Here is a 23,827-nt window from a genome sequence, read left to right on the forward strand (position 1 = left end):
TCAAGTGGTTCATTGACTTTTAAAAGGCTCAGAGCACATTGAATGATGTCATGCGAATTTAATTTGCACTTACAATAATATAATTCACGCATTTTTATAGAGTTTAAATTAATTTTCATACAGTTGTTTCATAGTTTTTATATAAAACAATAAAAAATGAATGTTTGCTGGCAAATAAACAAAAGTAAACGTAAAGCTAAAACTGCACACGGATAAAGCAAGCAGTAAAACACAAGCAGTGCACAAGCAGTACACAAGCAGCGCAAACGGGGAAGGCGAACATTGGTGAAGCAGTGTGCGTGGTGAGTTTCTTTTTCAAACTAAGAAAAGCAGTGTTGTTTACTCCAATTGGGCGTTGTTTGCTTTAGAACTGAATTTAAATTTTGTAAATTTTTATATTATACTTTAAATGCAAACTAGTATATTTTGCTAATATTTTATTGCTTGATTGTATAAAAATCAAATATTAAATGAAATTTAAAGCAGCACACAACACTTGTTGCCCCTTTTGGCAGTTGACATATTTAGCAACCTACCCCAGTTTGTCGCTCTCTCACGCTCTCTGCTGCTCCTGCACTCACGTTGGCTTCGCATGCTAAACGACAGCAACATCGTGTGATTACTTCGCACTGCTTCGTTAACGTTTCGGCAATGAAAATCTTAGCGAAGGATTCGCCTCGGTCAACGGTCTGCACTCGGTGCAATGCTCAGTTTTCATTGCGTTGCCTTAGCGTAAGGACATCTGTGCAGCTTAGCTCCGTCGCCGTTTTTTATCGTGCGCACAAACTAAATAAAAATAATATTATTTAATGAACGAACAGCAAGCGCAATAAATAATAAATACTAAAAACTGCAGCAGCGATATAAATAGAGAGAACACTGTACAGTGTTTTTAATATTGTGCAATAGTTTTGTGTGTTTTGAAAACTGCAACTTAGCCTAAGGCTGACCCAAGCCGGCGATCGACAACAAGCTGAATTTTAATTTGCTACATACACACATGCTAAACTTTGTGTTGTGCCATTGTACCTGTGTGTGTGTGTGTGTGTGAGTGTGCATGTGTTTGTAGTTTATATGCCGTGCAGTCACGTGTTCTAAGGTGATTTTAACGAGTTCCGTGATACGCGAAATGAGATAAGCAACCACGAAAAAGAGTCACAACAGTCAAGCTCCAAGCTAAGCTTGCATTAAAAGAAGCAAAAGCAAAAACCAACAAGCAACAGCTAACACTAACACACATACATATATACACACAGACACACACTTGCAGCTTGCATTAATTTTAAATTTAACTAAACCAACAATTGCCTAGAAAAGTGTAAAGCCGCAGACAGCGAATTAATTTAAAACATAAACATATATCACACATACAAATGTGTAACTAACTAAACATATTTGAAAAAGTCTGCACTCTTGACTGACAACGAGGTAAGTGCTCATCAACCGATCAGTTTAATTACAAACAAGTTGCTGACAGTTGCATCAGTTCTTATCCTTTATCCGTGGGCTGTCTGTTCATTCATTCATTCGTTTGCAGCAAACAAAACTTGTCAACTGCACAGCAGCTGCTGATAAACTCACTGTGCAGACATGCGAAGGACTATGCAACAATATCTTGAGTTTATTTTGCTCAACTATATGCGACAAGTAATTCCTTTTGCCTCGCATCATCGAGAAAGAATGTCAAATGCATTTTGTTTAGTTTTTGTCGTTTTGGCCCACAAACTGCTGAGTCAAGCACACAAGGCACAATCAATATATGTGGACAAGCTATTATTGGGGGCATGTTTGATTGACTGATTGATATGTGTCATGATTTATTACGAGAGCGCGCACTCTAGCTCTGAACTAAGGTCAAGAGTCTGTGGCCAGGAGCAACGCCTTCGCTTTAAGCTGCAACTGTAGAAATAATATTTACTCTCTCTCTCTCTCTCTCTCTCACATCTTGCACTTTTGGCCATAAAAATGCCAAACGTTGTTGGCTCCTTTGCTCCTTGCTGCTGCTGCTCTGCGCTTTATGCGAAAATAAAGTAAATAATGAAAGCTATTTAGCACAGCCAAGGGGCGCATTAAGGCGTAGTCCATACAAAAACTTCAGCAACAGCAACAACAACAACAACAACAACAACAGCAACAACAGCAATGGCAACTGGTGACAAGCGTTTAATGAGCTGTGCTCTTGTTGGGCGGTCTGCTGTGCACTTTTCTCTCTTTACGCCTCACTGCAAATTCAAGAATTTCGACCATTTTTTACTGCCACCTGCAACGACAACGACGCATTCTTTAGCTTCCACTGCTGTTGGCCGCCCTTTTGTCTGCGCTCAGTATTTTTTATAATTTTAATATGCTGTTGGTTTTTTTTTGTTTTTGTTGGGGTGTGTGCAGGTTAAAATGTCACGCTGCGCGCTGCTGCTGCTGCTGCTGCTGCTGCGGATTATGCACAAGATTTTTCAAAAAATTCCAACGAAATATGCGTCAACCTGCAGCCAGCAGCTGCCTTAATTAGTTTAAAATGCGTTCAACTTTTTCTGCGTTTATTGTAAATGGAATTTCCAAATTGATGTGCATTTAATTAAAAGCAAACTTAAGCCGATGATAAAGCTCAGTCACTCAATGAACTCTATGGAATTTTTTTAATTTAAGCCAAATAATTGTTTATATGCCAAAGCATTTCACAATTTGTATTGCTCGCAATTTCGGAGCATTTATCAAGCAAATGATAAATAGAGCAACTGCAGCTTTAGGCAGTTTCTTGTTGATTTTCTGGCATTTCACAAATGTCCCCAATTAGAAAATACAAATAGAGGAAACCAAAGAATTTTGCAGCCAATCGAGAGAGAGAGAGAGAGAGAGAGAGAGAGTGCTAAATCAAAAGGTTACCAGAGTGCTATTAAACCACTTTTAGCATTGAGAACACACACACACACACATACAAGTCGAACACAAGGGCAGACAAACTTGTGAAAATTGGTAAACAATTTATGTGGTCAAATAAAATTGTGAAAGAGCCAGAGAAGGCGAGAGCAGCCGCAAGAGAAACAAATTTATGGGCTGCTCCAAAGCAGCAGCAGCTACGATTGCCCCGCATGCCACGCCCCCTGCTGCAAGTATGCAATACAATAACTGCATAGATAGAGAGTTACGTATGAGTAGCAACGAGTAGCAGCAGCAGCACAGGAAGCAAAGCATCGTTCAAGGATATAAATTACATGCTTAGCTACTCGCAGCGCTCATATGCAAAAAGTTTTTCTTTATTTTCAAGCTTGTGCATTCTTTTTTTTTTTTTGCTTATTTTTATTTAGGGCTGGCGCCCTTTGCTGCCGCTGCCGCTGCCGCTGCTGTTGCTGTAGAGATTATGAAATAAATTTCCACATGCCACAAAATTTTCCGAGCAACGGCAACGCCGCCAACCGCAGACCCAACAACAATCCAACAAAACTTCTAGGTAGACTTTTCTGCATTTTGCCACTCAGCAGCGCTGCCTGCTAAATTTATTTCCTGCCGTTGCTGCACTCGAGATGCGCAACGCAATGCACAAACACATCGATACCACATATATGTGTGCGTGTGTGTGTGTGTGTGTGACAACAACGAGCGCTGCAAATTTACATATGAAAATATTTTTCAATCCCCCAAAGGTTTTTTTTTTTTTGGGTTTTGTGCTATTTTTGGCCAATGGATAACTTTTGATGTGTTTGTGACTAAAGTTTTGGTCTTGAGCTCTTCACATGTCTCTCTGCCATTGCCAAATTTGTAAAGTTTTTGGGCAGCTGTCAAGCCGAATGGATTGTTTTTCTATTAGAGCAAACTAACAGTTGCCTGCTCGATTTGCAGTTGAAATAAATGACAACAAGGACATTTGTATGTTTAGAATTGTGCACAGATTTAAATAGAACAACGAACAGACTCACAGACTCAACAATAGACTTAACTTGTTTGTTGGCTAAAATTGCCACAAAAATCAAAGCAAATCAGCGCCGCGTATAGCAAAAGCGACTAACGCTTTGTTTTTTTTTTTTCTTTTTGCAGATTGTTTGAGCAAAAACCAATTAAAAGGCTGCTGCGCTTTTAGCCTCTGTGCAATTTTTGTGCAAAATTGACCCCACAGGACTAAACTTTTGCACCCCTTCCCTTCACTACGCTGCCATGCGTTGACTTTTTGCTTGTCTGTGAGTGCAGTTTTGTGGCTTATCTCGCTGTGGTCAGGCTTGAATTCCTTTTTGGTTTTTTTGCTTTTGTCTTGACCCACTGCAAAGCTCTTGGCGTCTGCAGCAATTCATTGCGTACAAGTTTGTCAATGCATAAATTTCAAAAGTTTTTGTTGTCGCGCGAGTTTGCATTTAATGAAGTTAAGGTAATTAAGTCAAGTATATGGGGCAAGCTCTTGCACTTAAGAGAATTTCCATTCAATACAATTTGCTGTAAAGCTTAACAAGAGTCCAGTGCTCAAAGTATGAGGCGCTGTATAACGAGATTATAATAATCCGATTTTCAAATTTAAGTGTGCACAACGCTTGAGGCGAATGATCGTCTGATGTGCACTTCTCACTCTTCTAGCTTACCCTTAGTGCAACCAAAGTTTTGGCTCCAAATAATAGTTTATACATATATACGTGTGTGTGTGTGGTAAATCGCATCACAGCATGTCAAGCTGACCATATGCCAGTTCATATTTGTGCTTTTCTATTTTTGATTACAAAATTGCTTTCAATATTTTGCGCCAAAGCGACTTGCCCAACCATCGACACTGGTTAAACAACAAACTCAGTTTTGGCCCCAGCTGTTGGCCAGTTATCCCATTTTCTTTGTGTTTTTGTTGCTACAGGTTGTGTGTGTGTGTGTGTTCGGATTTCAGGTAACTGCAACTGCAGCCTAAGTTGAGTTACGTGTTGCAGAAAAAGTTTAACGCATTAAGCAACTCATTTTGTTATTGTAGTGTTGTTGTTGTTGCTTGTTTGTTATTGCTCTTGACTACAAAGTTTAACTGGGAGCTGTAGCTGGGCGCCTGTAAAGGATATTTTGGGGTTTTACCTACCGTACGCGACTTGCTGATTACAATAGTTGGCAGACCTCATAAATTTGCAAAATATTTAAATTTGCACTAAGCTGACATTAAGTTTCATTATTTTCGTTACTAACAAAACTTTTTTAACTTTCAGATATCTATTCTATTAGCAACATGCGGTTTCCACATATTCGCTATCAAGCCTTAGCTTTTATTGTCAGCGTAATAATCGGTAAGTATAATTAATATATATTTGTTGATGTTGTAAAATCAAATTCATGAATTTCAATGGCAGCTTAATATATCAGCAGCATAATAAATAAATAAAAAAAACACATAAAGCAGCATAAATGAAATGTTGTGTCAAATATAATCTCAAATTTAATACACTCAATGTATTAAATTCACACAATAATAAAAAAAAAAATGAATAATATTTTTGTGCATTAATTAAAATCGCAGCGAAATGCTAATTTGTGGTGATTAAATTTGATGTCATAGCAAAGTGCATTACGATTTATTTGATTTATCAAATGCGGCGCAAAAAATAGTAATAATAAAATTAATGAAAATAACTTGAAATAAATGAATTTTTTGTATTCTAATTAAAAATTAATTGTTCGCCAATCAGTGTATTAAGCTATTAATCATTTAAAGAATTTGGCTTGAGCTAACAGCTAACACTTTAGAAAACATGGCTAAGTATATAAAAATCTTTATGTTTAACTTGAATGCTTTACACACACTTTAGACAGACGTAACTTTTCTTCTTTCACTTTTTATAGCGCTCACTCGCCTTGTGGCTTTCAACGGCTCATTTTATTTACCCAGCGCACATAAATTTCAAAACCACACACACAAACACACACGCATACATATAAAAGCAGACTGATAAATATTTAAGGGCATAGCACACACCCCACTGATTTATTCAATAAATCACAAGTTCTTTTCGACGTCGACGCACCTGCCCAATTCCAATTCCAAAAGTTGCGACACAGATTTCAATTTTGTATGCAACTTACTCAATTTTCTGCTAGACTCTCATACTTATCTATATATAGTACACAATAAGTGACTTTCATCGATCTGGGCTGTCAATAAAGCAGCGACGACTGTCTCAGAATTGGAAAAATATGTCACTTAAATGCATTTAACTTGCCGAGACTACGAGATTACGTTCGGCGCCAGCATAAAGCCAATGCTCATCGCTCTATCAACAAAAAACTAAAAAAAAGAAACTCAAATGACAGTGAATACATCAAATGACTTTCAATCCTTTCGCGTGACTGAAATTTTCGACTCTTTGTCACTTAGACAGGCTCATCTATGCCTTAGCCATAGCCCATAGCCCATGCATGTGTGCTAAGGTAAGCTCTATGTTGGCCCACTCCATAGCTTGTTAGCACATTATGTATGTGTGTGTGTGTGTGTGTGTGTGTGTGGGTGTGGCTTGATAAATGTTGGCAACGTGCCTGGCATTTGTTCTTAGGTCTATATTTCTGCTCAATTTTTTTTTTAGCGCAGCATATTTTTGTTAGCTGCGGCTCATTGACAAGTGGCCTGAGCTTATATTTCACATTTAAGCGTCAACAGCTTGAGCCGCCTGCATTAAAGCGTCAAGTTAGCTATTTGTGTTTTAAATCTGAAGCACACACACACACACACACACAGTCGTTCATTGTGTTGATTATATTGAATTATCTATTTAGCAGCCGAACAACAGAAACTTTGTCATTAATCTAGTTTAGCTTGAGGTGAAAATCATTAAATTATCTACGTATATCTTGCAATTTAATTCACATTTACGAATAATAATACAAATCAAGGCACTTATAAGTAATATAATAAAGCCCTAGTCACTTGACTTCTGGCACGAACAAATTGTAATTAAATGTCAATTTCCAGCTCGAAACAAAACGAAAACGAAACCCAAAACAAAGCCAAATATGAAGACATTAATAGTGCTCACAATGCAATCAACTTGAATGAATCTAGGTAGTAAATTGTTTAGCCTAATGACTACTGAGTGGGGGTGTGTTAAAGTGCTGCTGCTGCTGCTCGCTTGACATATGCACTGTAGTTAAAGTCCAACAAAGGCTCTCCAAGGCATAAATTCGCAAGAGGTTGGCCCATTAAAACAAAATTAGGCAATGACATTAACACTTGACTAGACAACAAACAAATCCAATGATTTGTGTTCACAAGCAAATGCATTCAACATTTTTAAATATATATCTTTTTTAGCTAACCCACTATAAGCGAATCACAGATACAGGGCGGTCGCCCGCCCACTCGCCCAGTCTAATTACAGATTTGTTCTATGCTATGGACATTTTAATATTACCATACGAAACATGTGCGCTCACTCTTTGCTATACAAATTGCGTTTTGTTGTGGTGCGTGCTGGAGATTTTTATCGGGGCGTGTAAATTGTGCAGCTAGCAGACGGCTGCCTGACAGCAAGGATCGACCCACAATGCTGTTGACGCTTTGCTTGCTTGTGTTGCTTTGTGTGTTGTGGGTGCACTGTATGGGCAACCCGATAATGGCAGGTTAATAAACGTTATGGTGCGACATTTACATGCCACACACACACAATCTAGCCACACACACGCAATCTCCATTTGCTGCTTGTATTAGCCATTTCAAACATTTTTCGTTGCATACTATCAGGCGCTGGACTCTCGCACGTGTCGCACTTAATGCGACCGCGTGATTCATAACTTACCCAGCAAATGCCTCTAATTGAGTTATTTCGTAGTATGAGTTACACTTTAAGTTGGGGAGGGGACTCTAGTCAAATTACTGCAAGATATAAAAGGATTTAGCGTAGATAAACAAAAGCTAAAAGCAAAGTTTTTGAAATTGTTGCTAAATTGTTAAGCAAAAGCTTTCAATTCAAAAATTCAATTACTATAGCAACTATTTTGTATGTTTCTATCTGATTGAAGTTATCTTAAAGTTGGTTACTTTATTCAAATTACTGCAATGTGTGCAAGAATTTAGAGCAGCAGATAAACAATCTAAAAGCAAAAGTTCATTTTTATACTAAATAATTAAATCAAAAGCTTTAGCTCTAGCATCAATTATTCAACAGACAATAATAAAATATTTTATTAAGGCAACTATTGTTTGTTTGTATCTGCTAAAATTTTACTCAGCTCACTTTAAGTTACTGTAAGATATGAAAGGATTTATAGATGCAGACAAACAAGCAAAGTTTTCAAAATTTTTGCTTTATCCATTAAATTATTAAATGCTAAGCTTTTCGCTGGAATACAAAATTCATTAGAAATATAAATTACAAATATTTTAAAACTCTGCATAATTCTGTTGTTCAGCCAACAATTTGATGCTTGAATTTGCTTAATCTTTCAACTGTCTCATTCTACAAAATTGTTAAAGTTTTGCTTTTCGTATGTATTGCTTTTAAAGCTTGGCCAACTACAGAGCATAAATGACACGTAGGCACTTCTCCGAAACCTTATTATTTTTTTGGTGCATGCTTTTAGGCGCTGAGTTGATGCTGCACACGCGTTGAAGGCACGTAGAGCGTGGTGACCAAACACAAATATGCATAGGAATTGTTTCCTGTTATTATGTAAATGTTGCTGGCCAAACTGCATTGTGTGTGTGCGTGTGTGTGTGTGTGTGTTGTTTGGGGTTTTGAAGCGCCAGCGCTAGCAAATGTGGGCATTGAAAATGAAAATACAACAAGTGTTTGGGACAGAGTTGACCTTACGCGCTTTTAAGCCGCTTAGCTGACAGACCCAGAGCAGAGCACTTTAAGCTCGCCCCTGCACTACCACCACCACCACCACCACCCCTTAAGTTCGTATAGAAATCGTTAAGCTGCAGCATCCAATCCACTTGACAAATGGAAAAATGGCCACCCAAACAAGCTTCCGGAACTGTGTTGCAGCTGCAGTTTGTCAGCAAAAGCTTCGAAAAATTTGTTTCTCGTTTTTTGGCTTTTGCGTTGTGTATGTGTGTGTGCGAGATTTTCATGAATTTTTTGTAACGCTTACAGTGTGCACACTTCTATATTCTAATGCCGCAGCAACCGAAATTGCAAAAGAAGTGCAACGAATTGCAAATTCAATAAAAGTTGCTCGCTGGTTGCACCATCATTGCTGTTATGATTTTTTAGCCAGGAAGTCAAATCCGCCCAGTTCTGTTTTATTCATATTTCCCTCGATTTGAGGTATTGATTCGCCGGGTTAGTTTTAAGTATGCCAAACCCAAGCCAAGCCCAAGTCAAGCACCGTTGCAGCAACGAGTAGGGAATAGCATTGGGGCATGTCTCAAGTGCGTCGCAGGTGGAGGAGCACACGGAAATGCTTTCGAATACTCTGTAATTGGTTCGATAATAAATGCACAGATTGATTTTTGTTTTATACCCAGAGTTTTAATTAAAGGCAAAGCTCTGTGGCAACATCAAGCGAGTGCAGCAAAAGCAAATCCTTGCACATACAGCTGGCAAATGGTAACCTCCCCCCTTTGGCAGCAAGTTCGTTCAATTTATGCTGCAGCTCGTATGGCAAAGGCTTCTTCTTGGAAATGCTCTGAATGAATATAAAACCGCAATTTTATTTCCAGTGAAGTACAAAAAGCAAAGTGAAAGTGAAGGCAAACTACAAATCATTTTAAATTAAGTAAGCAATAATAAAACAAAATCATTTCATTCATCATATAACTAAGTAAAGCAAATAAAAAGTTAATTAATTCGTGGAAATGAAACAATGAATTCTAAAGTGTGTTTTATAATTTAATATGCGGGTATTTACACACACATTTGCAGGCCTGTTCGCTTTTGGTTAATAATCATTATTAATATTTACGTGGCAAGCGTTTGCCGCATGATAACAAAACATTGCGCATACGCCAGAGTCCACACATGAGAATATACACAGCAATTACGTCTGCATGTTGCAGCTGAGCCAAAGCAGTTTTGCATCAGTATTCGTGGCTTTGCTGGCAAATTGTGTTTAAGGATTAATAAACCTAAAGCTGTATTGCTGCATATTAGAGTCGGTTAAACAAAATTCCTCAGCTGCTAGTAGCTCTCTAATTAAATATTTTATCGGCATTGCACTAACATATTTGTTGAGCACAATTTTAAAATTGCTGCCAATATAATGAAGCGATGAAGCCACAAGCAGCAGCAATAAAGACAGACACTGAAATTCATTATGAAATAATGATCATGAATGAAATGAACATAAAATTAAATGCATTTGCTGTCGCTTGCGTGTGAGCTGCTGCCTCACTGTAGTGTTTTTATTGAATTCTCTTTTTTACACTTTGACACGAGCATAAAAAATTGCAAAAATAAATAATTAAAGTTTGTTTATGCATAATATGTGACAGAAGCGTCAATTGAAAATTTATCAAGGGAAATTTTATTTCAAAGCAGCCATGAAATATGCAAAGCGCGACTGCACATATGAAGCTTAAAAATACATAAAATATATAAAAATATATATTAAGCAAAATACTTTGAAGCTAAGCTCTGAAAATAAAAATTACTGCTGCTCAGCACTTCAAATATTTTGAATTTTTTATTTGGGCAATCATCACATGAAACAATTTTTTGTTGCTCACTTCCTTCTTTGTCTTCTTCTTCTTCTTCTTCTGCTTCTTCTTCTTCGTCTGCTGCACTTGCCCAACTTGGCTGCCACTACCAAATGCAAGGCAATTCATAAAAGCTGCCATACGAGCAAAGGTGAGCGCTTGCCAGTCCCAGATCCAGTTATTTGCTATGCGACTAACACACACATGCACACATTTGACTCTGTCTGTGTTTTGTTTGCATATTAAATAGCTCTATCAACGTTATCACACATGAATTGCACACATTTGCAGACATTGTTGTCATTGAGGACACAAAAACTTGATGAAAACATTTTCCATGTATTAAAAATTTATTGTTGCTGCAATTGCAAATGTTAACTGTACATTGTAGTAGGTGCAGCAAATGATAAATAAAAAAGCGTTTGCTTATTAATAAACTTGCTTGCAGTTTAACCTTCTTTTTGTGAAAAGCGTGAACATGGCACACGATTGTAATCAAACTTATTATTGATTACAATTGGCTCGACAGCCCGAAAAACTCAGTGGAAACTTTTGACGTTCCCCAATGCACAAAAATGGAGAGAAAAGTTTTTACTGCCATTTCATTTGTGCAACACTTTCGGCATGTGGCCCCCAAACTGACGAATGTTGTGTAGCTGCTAAGAAAGCGTAACGTAACGTATCCAATGACATTAATGGGTCACAGCTGGGATTTTTGTGGTTTGGCTTTGGTTTGGAATGTAGCCAAGTGTTGAAGCTGCAACTAATTGAGATGAACGATAAATAGATTTTGTAATTTCTTAATAGCTGGATTACTTGTTTGTTTAGATTTCAGCTGTGGCATTTTGTTTATTAACTTTTAAAAAGCTACTTGACCCTCCACAATTCCAATTTGTGTCTGCTCCCCTAGGAGCAACCAAAACCCACACAAATCAATGAATGGAATTGCACACAAACTCAATTTTCCAACAACTTTTCCGCATTCTAAACACATTTTTCTTGCAACGCAGCGTATTGTGGGCAGCCACTATTTGTAGCAACAACAATTCGAGGCTGGGGCACGGATAAGGCGACAATGTGGCAAAAGCTAGAGCTGCAAATTAAGGCCAAGACGTCATGATAAAAACTTTCACAGCTTTTCCCACACATTTACACAGTGTGTGGGTGTGTGTATGTGTGTGTGTTTTTTTTGCTCTACTTGAACTTGACGCATGTTTGTTGGCAAACAAACGTAAGCCACGTTTGCCGTTTGGCTCATTAAAATGCGAGGCGTTAAGTCGCTCGTTCCTTTGGCATTGCGCTAAAACTTGAATGGAGCAGCCAAGGGGGGAGGCGTGTGGCTTGGCAACAAGACGCATCTTGAACGGCAGCCAAACAAATCTTATTTAATTTGGCTTTGGCGCTTTTCACGCTGCTGCTGCCAACAAGTTTGCCACCCACACACACACACATACACATATACAGCGGCAGTTTGGCAGGTCGCAGCTGTTGCTTCAAGAATTTCAAGTGCATTTGAATGGCTCGTGGGTTGCTGCCTGTCGCCTGTTTGCCCAAAGTGTTAAATGTCAGTAAGAGAGAGAGAGAGAGAATGTGTTGGGGTGGGGTGGGGGTGTGGTGGGGTGTAATGGCAACTCTAGCATTTGCACAGCTGTGCTTTTGTATTTATGGTAGTTTTCAACGCGCATTTACATTAACTACATACCATATTTATTATTTATGCTTGTATGATTGTGTGTGTGTGTGAGTGTGTGTGAGCGAGCTAACTTTCTATGGCTTGCCGCTGACAGTCGACAGGCAACTGCCAATAAATGTGACAAGACTCACATCCGACTGCCAACTGTCAGGGGCGGAAGTGCGCGTCATACGTTTTCCGTTTGCTATTAGCGATTTAAATGGCTTGTCTGCCCTTTAGCCTTTACCACTTGCAACACACAAAAAAAAAGGGCAATAGGTTATATATAAATAGCAGCGTTGAATAAAGTACAAATAAAGTTTGTAATAGTTGAGCTCTAATTTAAGTTGAAGTTTAGCTTGCATTGCGTTTTACATTTATATTTGTTTTCTTTTAAATTTTTATACAATTTTTTAATAAACATATGCTAAGCTGGCAAAGTGTATCAAAAGTGCGCCCAACTTTGTTTCTATTTCTTTATTTTATTGCATTTTTTTGTGTGCGCCACAAGTGCATTGAACTTGGCAATTAATTCCATTTAAAGCGTTTGCATTGAGTGCATGGCCGAACTGTGGGCGTTACCTTGATGCACATATAGCTTATATATATACACATAAATGCGTTTGTGTATATATCAATTAGCAGTCATGTTGCAAGCTGATTGATGAACTGCGATAGCTGCCACTGTGGGCTGCCAATAAGTAGCAGAGCGGTCAACATTTGCATAAGCAATTAATATTTATTGTGAATTTAACAGAAAAAATACGCAACAGAATTTATTTCTTTCAATCAATTGTATTGAATATGGTGCCAGCTTACAGTTTGAGCAGCTCAGCCTTAATCAAAAGCAAACACTTTGTTAAAATTAGTTACAGGCAGAAAAGGTTAAGCTTATCTGCTCGACAGTTTTGAGTTTCTTGCTACTTAAGCCCGCGATTTCTATTTTAATTCGCACAATTGTTGCTTCAATGCTTTTGGCTTGACAGTAAGTGATATTTAATATTTAAGCCGTGGGCTGCGCATTGTCAGCTTAACCCGCTTTCAACTGTCTATTTGCCAGGGACCTCAACACGTTTTCGCCCCCTTTGGCAAGTTACAGTTAGCTGCGCGCTGCGTGCCGCTAATGGCGCAAATTTCAAGCACAATTGAAGCCAGTTAAAATGTCCGCAGAACGCGAGCGAGCAAGTGCGCGCTGTCCTGAGCTGGCATCCTTGACAGCCCAACGAAGCAAAGAGGCCAGACGTGCGACTCGCCACAAAAAAAAAAGAAAACCAAACCTGACACCGTTCAGTAGACGGCCTTTGTACTAACCCACACGGGCGGGGGGAAGGGCAAGGGGCGTGCTGGCACTTGCAGTGGCAAATCGCGCTAAATTAAGTTTAAATTAGCGACGTTTAAAATATAATGAGCGTTTAAATGATTAATTCGGTTTCTATTTTTTTTCGTTTTCGCTGGAAATTGATAATGACTGCCAACTACCTTGGACAGTTGCCGTCGCTTAATTAACTTGGCTTTATTGGGCTGTTAGCATTAAGCTAATTGCCAACGTGTCACCTTCTCCAAAGTGACAACAGCTTGTGTGTGTGTGTTTTTTTAAGTAAATTGTTTTAGTTTCTTATCTAATAAATTAAGTCTTGGGGCTGGCGCTGGGCGCTTGTCTGTCAGCGCCAACTGTTAGATGAAATTATTTGCAATTCCCCAATGCGTCGAGTTGACAATGGGAGAGAACGCCTTTGAGTGGGCTGGAGCATGTCTGGCTGGGCTGGCAAAGCAATTTGTGTGCTTATATTCACAATAATTTTATTTGCGGCATGGACTGCAAAGCGACGGCGGCACCAACGACTTCAAGCCGTTCTCCAAGGACATTCTGCACTGAGAGCGCAAAGTTTCAATTACTTTAACTAATTTATTAATGTTGTTGAAATGCTCGGGGACGCTGTCTTCAGTCTTCAAATCTCAGTTCGTTTTATGCTTTTCCTTTTGGCTTTTGATTTGGCTTTGGCTAAGTGAAATAATCCGCATATTTTGCTTCAAAATTCTGCAAGAATTTTAATTAAAATTTAAGTGCTACACATTGCTGAAATGCTCAAGCAAAACTTAGCAACATTTTAGCAACTTGTTCACACATTAGGCATAGCTAACGCTGCGTATACTTATTGCATGTTAAATAAATAATAAAAGTTTGAATAACTTGAGCTTATAATTCGGTTTTTAGTGTTATTCTCGCCGTGCCTTTTGTGCAATTTCTTTATTCTCTTGCTATTTATGATTTCGATTGTATTTATCCCCAGACAATAATACTTATCTAGCCAAGCAGACAATGACTATGCCAACGTGGCTTTTTGTATTTCTCACACAATTACCGCCATTAACATTTATGGTGTCGACCTCAAAAGTGCCAACCAACCAACCAACCAAGCAGCCAACCAACCGACAGCTGAGCTAAACAGCCAGTCAGCCAGCCAGTGAGGAAATTAAGTAGAAAATTGCAAAAATTAACAGCAGCTAACCAGAGGAAAACATAAAAAAATCAACGAAAATTCCAAACGTTCTTGTTGTTGTTGTTGTTTTTTGGTTAGGTTGTTATGGCGGTATATTGTTTGCCCCTGTTGCTGTTGTTGCCTTCAAGGCTTAGACTGCTTAAGGAAAATTAATTAAAAATAAACATGGCACACGCTTGTTCCATAGGAATGCCAACCAAAATAGACCAGCGGCAAAATAGTGAGAGAAGAGCAAAGCAAAGCGTAACGAAGTGAAGCCAGGCAGAAAAATAAGAAAAACTAAAACGACGTCGAGCCAAATTCCAACAAAGCTCACGAACATTTTGCGGCCACAAATCCGAGACGATAAGAAAATAAGTAACAGCAACTTGGAGTAAGCCAACAGCAGCAAACAAATAATAAAACACACACACACACACACACACACACACACACGGTGAAAGACAAAAGAAAATGCCGTAGTCCGAGTCGAAAGTCCGTGCAGCGGCGATTGCTGTGCAGCATAAGCGCCAAAAGTATTTAGTAATTACGTCAGTAAATTGAAGTAAGAGAGTGAGAGAGTGAGCAGCGTTAGGTGAAAATTGCATTAGGAAGACTCTGGGCTGTGCCTTGGTCAAGCGTGAGCATGCAATGTCTAAAGTACGACTCCATTTCGAGCTCCATTGACCAAGCAGCAGTCCCGGCAGCATGCAAGCAAACATATATACACATATGTCCTTGATTCGTTTAAATGCAGCAAGAGCAAAGAAAAAACTATATTATGTAGGTTTTAAATCATAAGATATATATAGATAGATAAAGTAATGCCAGTATTTTAAATGAATATCAGAACGGAATAGTGTCGGTAAAATGAACAGCTCTGACCAATTTTACATTAATCAACTTAACAAATTTTAGCCTTTGGATTAATGAACTCGACGGCTTTAACTTTCACTAAAGAGTGTCTCATCTACTAACTTCTTAGGGCTGATTACCAAACGATAGTTGCGAAGCTAGTACACTGCATCAACCATCAAGTGTTGGTCTATTACATATATATTTAATTTTTGTTGAAACTAGATGATTATAATTATTTATATGAAAGTAAACTCAAACTCACTACAAAATATAAATAAGATTGGTAGAATAGACAAAATTAGCCTGAAGGCTTCAGTTGCTCTGGCCACTTTATTGTGGTATAGAATTAATTGTAATTAAATTAAACTTAAGTCTTCTTCACATATTATTCATTAGTTTCAATGTCTTCGCTCTGCGTATTCAATTTTTCTACTTTACTTGTCTTTCAGCTTAAGCTACTACAGTTAACTCGGTATAATCATATATAGATTCACCTTTTATTATTTAAGCTTTAAGCTGCAATGACTGATGTAAAATAAAGCTGATTAAATATAAATAAAACGACAAAAATAAAAACATTACAAGCCGCTTAAACTACGCACATTTAATTCTACGTTAGCACCTCTGTTAATATTTATTTCAAAAACAATGCCAAGTGAGCTTAACCTCTTGTGAACTCAAGCTGAGCAACTCAAGATGCTCACGCTCTACATTCGCCTTAGCTGAGCAAGACATAAATAAATTGTAGCTCAACATGTTACACCAAATTGACTTGGAAAATATTTACGTGCTGGCATAAATAAAATGGAACTTAATTTGTAAAGTTTATTTAACAAGATTTGCTGTTGGCTTTTGTGCAAATGCAATAACGTGCTTTTTATTAAATATATTTGTTAGACAATAACTTGCTAAGCGTATTAAAGATTAAAACATTTTGCAATATAAATAATACATGCATGTGTGTGCGTGTGTGTGTAAAAACAAAGCAGCCAATCAGTTTGCGCATTGTTTTGGCAACGAGTAATTAACATCAAAGGCTTAGACACACACACAGAATGGGGTAAAGCAAAAATAAAAGAGAAATAATAATAATGGGACGTTGGACAAAACTATTGCAAAGCTCGAGTCTTGACAAAAGGACAAACTTTGTTGTGGGCTTGGAAAAAAATTCCAAAACGGAAATGGCCGCTTATCAGTTTAGTGTGCTTGCTTTATTGTTTTAAGAAAATTACTTTTATCATATTAGAGCAAAAGCGTATAGTGTAGCATAGTTGTAATTGGAATTTATTTTATACTTAGCTTGCTGTCAAAAGAATGCACATAATGGTTTATAAAATTGTTTTGTTCACCACTCTCAAGAGCCAAGCCAATCTGGCTTGTAGTTTTATTTATTGTAAATTTAATAGTCTGCAGTGAACTCAATTTGAATTCGTAACCATAATGCAGCAGGCCTAAACCAATATTTGTTGCTGTGTGTGTGTCTCATGCGTAGACAAATTCCAAATAAATGTGTCACGCAGCTGTCAGGGCCACAACCTATGAATGCATAGAACTTTACGACCAGCACTGCAAATGAAATTCAATTAAATTTTTGCAGCTAAAATAAAGGACAGTCGATCGTCGGTCGTCGGTCGTTTGGGCGAGACATGTCTGGGCTGCTGCTAGGCCACACGCTCAGTCTGACATTATGGCAAGCGATGTGACAGAGCTATTTGCAAATCAAACAAGCGCCACCGATTTCTGTGTAAATCAATTGATTGTCAATGCGTTTTGATTGCCAGCCAGCCAGCCAGCCAGCCCAACAGTGCTGACAGCAATGAGCGCCTGGCACGCGACTCTGCGCGGGGGTTGAGCCATAACTTCAATAGGTTAAATCGATTGGGTTCGTTAGCTGACTCTTTGTTTTGCCTGGGCTGTGGTGGTGGTGGAGGAAGTCACCAAATTTGCTTTATTTAATATATTAATGCTCAACATGCACTCAGTTCGCTTTATTGTCTTGTCGTTCGAATTGGGGGTTAAGTTTTTGTGCTTAAATCAAATGAAATTGCAAATTAGAGCGAAATGCGTGGCGTGGCTTTAAGTCTGCGCCGGCGACTTTAAGTGTCTCAATATTTTGAGATTTTGTTATCTTTGCAGCTCATAAATCATAAATAACATAAATTTGCTGTTAGCAGATTGGCGCACCCTCGACAATTTCCTCAGATTCTATTACCCAATGTTTGTGTATTTGGATTGGCTGGCAGCGCGAATCTTTGACCCAACGCCCCACTTGCATTAGCAATGGCGGCAGCACGCGTAATTTTTAATTTACCATGACATAAATCGTATAAAACTGTCACAGTCACTAAAAGCACCAAAAGCAACAGCCTGGCAGTCCCAATGAGCAAGAGGAGGATGCTGCTTGGCCTGGTTTCCCTTGTGCTGGGCACAAATTATGTTGGAAAACACCGAAGGGTGTCGAAAGTCAACGGGGGACAACCGAAAAAGCAGCAGCAGCCACCATGAGACAAAGACCGACAATTTTCGATTCCCCATACAGTCTCAACCCACCCACATCCACATCCAACGAAGCGCCAGCAAACTTCTAAGCAAAACAAAGCAACATAGCGGGTGGCAAGTAATGCCGCCTGCCTGACTTTGCCGGGATGCCATTCAGGCTGGCATTAATAAGTAAATCTTCAGCATATGACGGCTATCAGTGGCACATCCGACCAAACTCAGTCCGTGCAACACACAAGAGACACACACACACACACCACAGGAACAACAACAATTCGAGCTATTTATATTTTATCTTGTCGTCGACGTTCTTGTTGCTTCCCAAAACTTCTCTAAAGTTGTGCCGAGCTACAAAATGAAGTTGCCTCTCTTTGGGTGTGTAACTGTAGGTTTCGCATGTCTGTCTGTCTGTCTGTCTCTATATATAGCAGCACAAATGCCGGAGGTTGTATGTTTAAGAATTTGTGTCTGTGTGTGTGTGTGTTTGTCACTGCCGGAAGTTGCAATTCCGTGCCTATAAATTTAAGTTTGTCTTTGTTGCTGCTTTTGTAAGCATTTTGCTCTTGTCTCTAATTGTGTGGAAACTGTATTCGATCTGTTCGACTTTGCATCCTACAACGTTGAGAATGCATTAGATAAATTGGGCAGACTGCGTGAACAGTGTGCAAGGATTTAAAACTTGAAAAATAATACACATAATATTCAAAGTCTTCACTTTAACTGTAAACTATTTTTTTTATAAAACAATTTGCACATTGCAGAATAATTAGATCCAACGATTTTATTATATATTAGAAATATTTGAAAATAAATTGAAGAAGATGTAATAAAAAACAATACATTTTTTATAAAATTTGATCTAGAATAATTGTAAGTCAATACTCAGTAAAATTCATTGTTTGATTAAATAATTTTTCGCTTTATTCAAAACTTTGTTGCATTCACATAAAATGTATTTAATAAAGAAATTGATTAGCAGCTAAAATATGTGAGTTGTAGTAACTAATTATATAATTTAATGTTTGCAATGACACAACCAACTACTACTAATCTAATTTAATCTTTAGCTACGCAGCTAAATGAGAACTTTAAATCACTTAAACATTTTTCACCAATGAGCCAGCCCTGACTTTTGGAAGCACTTCGCAGTTCTCAGTTAGCAGCAAAATCGAAAAGGATTTTTAGTTGGTTAACTTATGTTCTAAGCAAGAAAACTTTTATATATAAAGCTCTTGTTAGCGCGTTTGTGGCAATTAAAAAAGAAACGTAAAAATCCATTTTAAGTACGAGTAGATAACTCATGTCCACGTAGCATAAATTTTAAGCAAATCCAATTACCAAACCAGCAAAGTGGTCAGTCAGGGATTTAACGCTAAAAGCTACGAAAATTTACCAGCTAAACTAACTGGGGCGACAAATTGTGTAACGGTTACCATTTTATATATAAAAAAATATATAAAAGGCGACTGCAAAAATTTAACAAATCCGCAAATAATTTGAACGCCAAAAATAAAAAGTGCACTAAGGCTGCGTCGCTAGTACGAAATGGTAGGCGTGGCTGGGCGGCTGGGCGGCTGGTGTGCGCCAACAATGCATGGAACTTGTAGAGGGTATAAATTTGCACCTGTGCACACGGCTGGGCTAGCCGAAAACACGCTGGCTCAGCACTTTAGCTCAGCAAGGAATGCAAAAGAGTGCAAATTGCATACACAAAGCGGCGCACATGTGAGTGTGTGTGTGTGTGTGTGTGTGTGAGAGTATGTGTGGGTTGGGAAAATGGATAATAAAAAGCTCATTGCAACAAATTCTTGCACAATTTTCAGTGTTAGATTAGAAACGCTTTGCTAAGAGCCCAAACTGCGGGGCAGGGAGCGGGCCAAGCTGCTCGCAGTTTATCCAAACTGTAACACAAAACGCTGTTCAGTTTTTGTTTTTTTACAGCTGCAAGTATTTTCTTGCTCACTTTCTACGTTTTTTATCTCCATTTTTTGGTCATGGCTAGTGTCGCTTGCTTTCAGTTGTTTGATCCCTTGCACTTTTTCATAGCATTTTAGCCCTGGCCCCATTCGTATTTTCTCTTTTTTCGTTGCCTTTTCACTTTGCCTTAACATTTCTAGCGTTGCTTTACACTTGCTGGCACTTGTTCGTGGGGTTTTATGAGCTTAGTTGGCGATTTAGCGATGCTTGTCTTATTTAGTTTTAAATAAATGGCCAAGGTTGGCCCCACAGTCAACAGACTGAAGACTCGAGCTGGAGCTCGAGCTCTGGCTTTGTAGCTAAACTTGCGTTTATTTTTGTGTAAATGAGCGTGGCTAGTGCTTCAGTGACTAAAAAAGCGCAATAGATAGGCAACTGTTAATGAATTGTGAAATGCCAACGAAATCCATTAAATTATTAGCAGATTAGAAAATGCAATAAATTTAATGCAAAACCACAAAAATGGGCGTCAGCAACATTCGCACGCTTTGAAAGCCAAAACAAAAGAGCTCTGCTGGTTTTTGTGCTTAAATTTCATAATCAACACAAAGCAATGAGTCAGGACATCAATGTCCTGCCTGCCTCCAGTTGCAGCTCTGTCTCTGAATGGCTCCAACCAGGCGGCAAAGACAACCAAGTCACAAAAGGGGAGACACTTGTCAGAGCAAGCTCGCAAAAATTGCACGAAATGAATGAAAACACACACACACACACACACACACGCACGAGTGTCACACACAGTCTGTGTATGTGTGTGTGTGTGCAAGCAAACTGAACAGCAAGCGCATAAAATGAAACTGCAATCGTCCTCACAGTCACCGAAAAAAAATATATAAAAAAAATATAACAGCCAAGCTGACTTCAAAATGCATTAAGCAAAAATTGTCAACAATTTTTCAGTCTCACTCACTCACTCACCCTCTGACGTCAACATTGGCAGCATCCCCGACGTGCGACGCGACGGCGTCAAGTCTGCTTCAATAAACAGTTGTGTGGGTGCAGCAAACTTCTGCTGGGTGAAAACTCCCTTGACTCTCCACAAACTTCAGCCAGTGAGTCAGCAGCAGCAGCAGCAGCAGTTTGGTTGTTAATCAGAGATGAGCGTGCCCAACTGGTTTTAAACCAGCAGCAATATTCATTTTAAATATTTTATTGCATAATTAATGGGGCACTCAGTTTGCAAAAATATAGCTCAGGGAGTTAAGTAATATTAAATGAAAACCTGGGCTATAATATTTAGTGTAACAGCAGTGGCTAAGAATATATAGTAAGCATTATAATCATAATTATTGTTTACAATAAACAATTAAATAAAGAATTGAATGCTTTTAACGAAAACGATCTTCACTTTCAACTTTTCTCTTCAACTGCTCATGATCCACTCTGCTTTAAATTTTAATAAAATTTAGTCATATGCATAGAAATGCTTTCAATATGCTTTCATGTTTATAGTTCAAGCGAAAGAGCGCTTTGCTTTTTGTATTAATCTTTACAAAAATCAAGCTCATTTGCTTTTAAAGTGACAGTTGCAGGCACGAGCCGCGTCCATCTCTAGTAGCAACTTTTCTATTGCCATCAGATAAGCGACGAATCTGATTGAATAATGACTGCACAGCGAGTGCGGCTAGCAACAGGACACTACTAGTGTGGGCCAGGCAAGTGCCTCACGAGGGTTGCTTTGTCTTTTGGCTGAGCGTGGGGGCTGCTGTAATCTCTGGGCAGCGCATCAGGTTACAGTTTGATGCGATTTTACATTTTTAATGGCTCGAATGTCAAGACAAATTATGATTTATTTGGCGCCAATGACGACCCCAACAGACTGCCCCACAAGTCAAGTAGTGGGAAATGACAGCTGTTGATAAGCATCGAGGCCGTAACAGTTATTTTCAATTACACCTGGTCGACAGAGACGCGCGCTCCACTTGATAAGTAGCATGTCTGCTAATAGAAAATGTAAATGCCATGCCCAAAGCTCCAAGGGAAACTTGTTGTTGCTTCTAAGCCAAGTTGCCAAACTTCCAACTCGAAAACTTATAGTTTTGCACAAGTTTTTTTTCTTGCTATTTAAGAGTTAGTTTAGTTTCTTTTGGGCTGCTGGTGTAAACTGTGTGGTCAGTGAGGCAAATGCTGCTGCTGCTGAAGAGTTCAAGTGAAACGAAATTATGTGGCCTGAGCGCAGGTCAAGTTAGTTTCAATTTGAGAGCAAGTTGCTTTGGGTTCTGAACGCTTTGCCTATTTAAAGTTTCAATTAGCTGTAGTTATAAATTCATGCAACTAATATGTCAAAATGAATGCAGGCATATGTAAAGTGCATATTAAGCTAGTTTAACTTTTGGCAAGTGATTTGCAGTGAGCAGAGCTAATTGCGAAGTGCTTGGCCAGACTGATTTATAAACTTGTTGCCTGCTTGATTTATTAAGCTTTGTAGTCATTCACACTGGACCTCATCATTAGCATACGTTGGACATCAGTTCACAAGCTGCCAGGCATAATATCAAGCATGTTGCATAAGCAAAAAAAAAAAAGGTCTCTATGCCTTTGAATGCAGTTTCAGTCAATGCGCTGCACTAAGCAAATATTTGCCGTGTTGTGTGCTGCTGCCGACAAGGACAAGCAGCAGACTCTGTGACAGACGACGCGACGCCATGAGGCGCTAAGGGTTTGTCCTTTTCACAGCCGCAGAGAGAAATTCATTAGTGTGTGTGCGTGTATATGTGTGTTGGGGCATAGCACTCTTTACTTTGTGTGCCACTCACGTTGTGCTCGTTATTCATATTTATTGCACACGTTGAGGCCGAAGGACGCCAGCAACAGCGCCTCTGTTGCAGCTCCTGTTGCAATTGGGAGTTGCAGACAAATGGACGCGTTGCATGCATTGTTGCCACACTGCTGTTGTTGTTGTTGTTGTAGGCGTGTGCTCGTGTCTAGCCGTAAAAACTTTACAATTACAGTTATTTGATGGGATTTGCATGGGTTACACTTTACGAGAGTCCTGCTTCTGCCGCTGCCGCTGTGTTGCATGCAGCATAGCCACAAGTAGCAGTTTGCAGTTGCTGCAGGTGTCGCTTTGGTTTAGCATTAAGCACAAACCAGGCCGTAAATAGTATAAAGTAAGGTATAAGCTGTGGACAAGCTCGTGCCATAAAAATTAAATTGTATATTAAATGTTAAAATTGTCAATCGCTTAAGCGTTTGCTTACATTAAAATTGACTGCGGCATTGACCGCAGGCGTGTTATATATTTTTGCTAATCCACGCACACTTAATCAAGCGCAAATCAGAAAAACATTTTTATGTTCGCCCCCGTGTGCGTTATATTTTATAGCTGGCAGGCAATAAACAATGCTGAATATGGGAATATTGCATATGCTGATTTATAATGCAATGCATGACAATAAAATTGACATTCTGGCAATGCGCTGACAATAAACAAGTGTGTCGACATATGCATGTAATTCATAAATTCAGTTATAGCTTGTACGCATCAATAATTCTGTAGCTCCAATATTAAGTATACGCATTAGAATGCAACTTTCGTTTGAATTTTAATAGCAACGTTATTTATTAATGCCAGCAGCTTACTGCTTAAGCAACTTTATTAAACAATGCTGGTGCCAGCACGTTTCGGGATTTGTTGAGTCAATATAATGCTGTTGGGATTTATTTGATACAGCGGCAGTTATAAAGCAAACAAAAATCAAAAAGTGACGCAAAAAAAATAAAAATAATGCTGTCATAAATTGCTTTGCAGCGTCATAA

At 38.7% G+C, this 23,827-nt stretch overlaps 1 protein-coding gene across 2 annotated transcripts in view; it reads left to right on the plus strand.

Annotated features, from left to right (window-relative positions):
* Nucleotides 1-1,345: 1,345 nt before the first annotated feature.
* LOC108601971 (beat-Ia) overlaps nt 1,346-23,827 on the plus strand; it is a 29,422-nt gene continuing 6,940 nt past the window's right edge. For both annotated transcript variants that reach the window (XM_017989967.1, XM_017989974.2), the window contains exons 1-2: nt 1,346-1,428; nt 5,160-5,237. In XM_017989967.1, the coding sequence (XP_017845456.1) occupies nt 5,180-5,237 (58 nt within the window). In that variant the 5' untranslated portion in view covers nt 1,346-1,428; nt 5,160-5,179. The remainder of the gene's footprint in view (nt 1,429-5,159; nt 5,238-23,827) is intronic.

Source organism: Drosophila busckii, unplaced genomic scaffold, assembly GCF_011750605.1.
Source record: "Drosophila busckii strain San Diego stock center, stock number 13000-0081.31 unplaced genomic scaffold, ASM1175060v1 hic_scaffold_25, whole genome shotgun sequence".
Lineage (NCBI taxonomy): Eukaryota > Metazoa > Arthropoda > Insecta > Diptera > Drosophilidae > Drosophila > Drosophila busckii.